General features: G+C 39.9%; 1 protein-coding gene across 8 annotated transcripts in view; it reads left to right on the forward strand.

Moving 5' to 3' along the window:
• klc1a (kinesin light chain 1a) overlaps window positions 1-2132 on the forward strand; it is a 43580-nt gene that overhangs the window by 16174 nt on the left and 25274 nt on the right. For all 8 annotated transcript variants that reach the window (XR_004333671.1, XM_032527132.1, XM_032527129.1 and 5 more), the window contains exon 5: window positions 1405-1633. Coding sequence is in view for 7 of the 8 variants with exons in the window: in XM_032527132.1 (XP_032383023.1) it covers window positions 1405-1633 (229 nt within the window). In the remaining variant the exon portion in view is untranslated. The remainder of the gene's footprint in view (window positions 1-1404; window positions 1634-2132) is intronic.

The raw sequence follows: 2132 nt of genomic DNA on the forward strand, positions 1-2132 counted from the left end.
GTCCAGTTATTGTGCATTTAAAGCGCCCCTAGTGGTCAATTTGAATGAGACTTGCAGTGAATGTGTGAGGTCATTATGGAGACATTTCCTGGAAGTTTTGTGCTGATTAGACATACATTTAGTCATTTATAGCCTGATTTGTGCTATATCTCTTGCAGGTTGTTTGCATTTATAGTGCCCCCTGGTCTTCAATTTGAATGAAACTTCCAGGGCATGGGTTAGGTACTTATGAGGACATATCCTGTGAGATTTGGGATGATTGGACAATGAAGATGTGATTTATAGTAAAATGTGTGTACAGCCACTCAAGCGCTACAAGCGCAAGATTGCTGGCATATGTATATAAAACTGTCTGGCTACTGTATATCTGGGGAATTTTTCTGAATACTCCCTGTGAGTTTTGTGAGGATTGGCCTTACTGTTACTGATTTGTGTTCATTTATGTCCAGTGCTACGCCCCTTTTTGAATTTCATTGATTAATAACTTGAAAAGTAATTGAGATATGGACATGCTTTACACAACTTGTAATAATGCTTGATCCATTGATGATTCACAAAAGATTTGGTGGCAATTGGAGCTAGACCAGGTTTTTGTTGGTCAATGGGGTGATCACTTGCCGCTGCCTAAAGATAGAAATACGCCAAGAATTCACCTCAACACACCTCCCCGTAACACCAGCACGCCCATGGGTGCATAGATGGGTGCATTTGCTGTTTAAACAACGTGGGTGCAGGACGGTCTTAAAATAGCAAAGACACTTGCGTCCAGCTTTGCGCCGGGTGCAAGATAGGGCCCAATGACTGCATGTTAGGAGAGACATTCCTCATCACGTGCTTCTGAGTCCCTTAAATGTAACCCACAGAAACCAGCACATTTGCTGTGCACTGTAGCAGAATGAGGACATTTGTTTATGTGTGGATAACAAGGTTTGCAGACCATATGTTAACAGCCAGCTGGTGTTTGTTTGACCCATTTGTAGAAACACAAATAAATAATGATAATGAAATAATAATAAATAATGAAGGATTATTAAAATGAGCCAAGAGAAAAGCTGTGATAGTTAAAACAAAGTTGGATTCATATTCAAACACGTAATACAACAAGTCAGTATGTAACCTGCTTATTTTAAATAGTAAGGAGACAACTATTTTAAGCACACAATGCCAAACATTACTTATTTCCAACCTCTCAGTGAGTATTTTAAGCTTTTCTTTGTTTATTGTGACAGTAAATTGAATATCTTGAGGTTTAGGACTATTGGTCGGACAAAGATATGCACTAAAATTGTCTGTGCTTTTGATCAGTTCATTACAATTGCATTGCATTTGGGGAATAATCCAGAAGACAGACGTGTGTGTCCGGACATCTAATCTTTTCCTTCTCCTTCTAATGTGCGTTTCCAGTCCAGCCGACACACGGCAGCGCTGCGGCGGCTGCTGCCCAGCAAGGAGGCTATGAGATCCCAGCCCGTCTGAGGACTCTCCACAACCTGGTGATCCAGTATGCGTCCCAGGGCAGGTACGAGGTGGCTGTGCCCCTCTGCAAACAGGCCCTGGAAGACCTGGAGAAGACCTCTGGACATGACCACCCAGACGTGGCCACCATGCTTAATATTTTAGCCCTTGTTTACAGGTTGGTCTGTCAAATATTTTATCTTGGCCCTGAATTTCATTAGTGGTTCCCAAAATAGGGTCCTGGCTATCCAGATGGCCCCTTTTGCGATTTTACCTGCAAAATTACAAAAGGACTTTCATTATGGAGAATGCTTATTAGAGCAGATGATTTCTCCTTCCTCATTCAGTTGTGTGAGAGTGTAATATTGTAATTGTAAACTTAATCAAAACGATAAAGTTAATTTAATCAGATTTAGGGACATATTACATGTATATTTATTAAGATGTAAAATACAGATATGATAATTTTTCTCTGTCCAATTCCTATGATGATATTAATAAACAACTGTAGTCAGTTTTAGGATTACTATTCAATTACTCTTCTGTTTCTGTTGGCAACATGACCAAAACAAAAGTCTTCCTTAAGGTCCCGGGCCACGCTGACTATTTTACAAGCCATCCCAGGAGTTCAGAATGGAGTATTCAATTACAATTCAATTTTATTTATAGTATCAAAT

This window comes from Etheostoma spectabile, chromosome 9, assembly GCF_008692095.1.
Source record: "Etheostoma spectabile isolate EspeVRDwgs_2016 chromosome 9, UIUC_Espe_1.0, whole genome shotgun sequence".
Classification (NCBI taxonomy): Eukaryota; Metazoa; Chordata; class Actinopteri; order Perciformes; family Percidae; genus Etheostoma; species Etheostoma spectabile.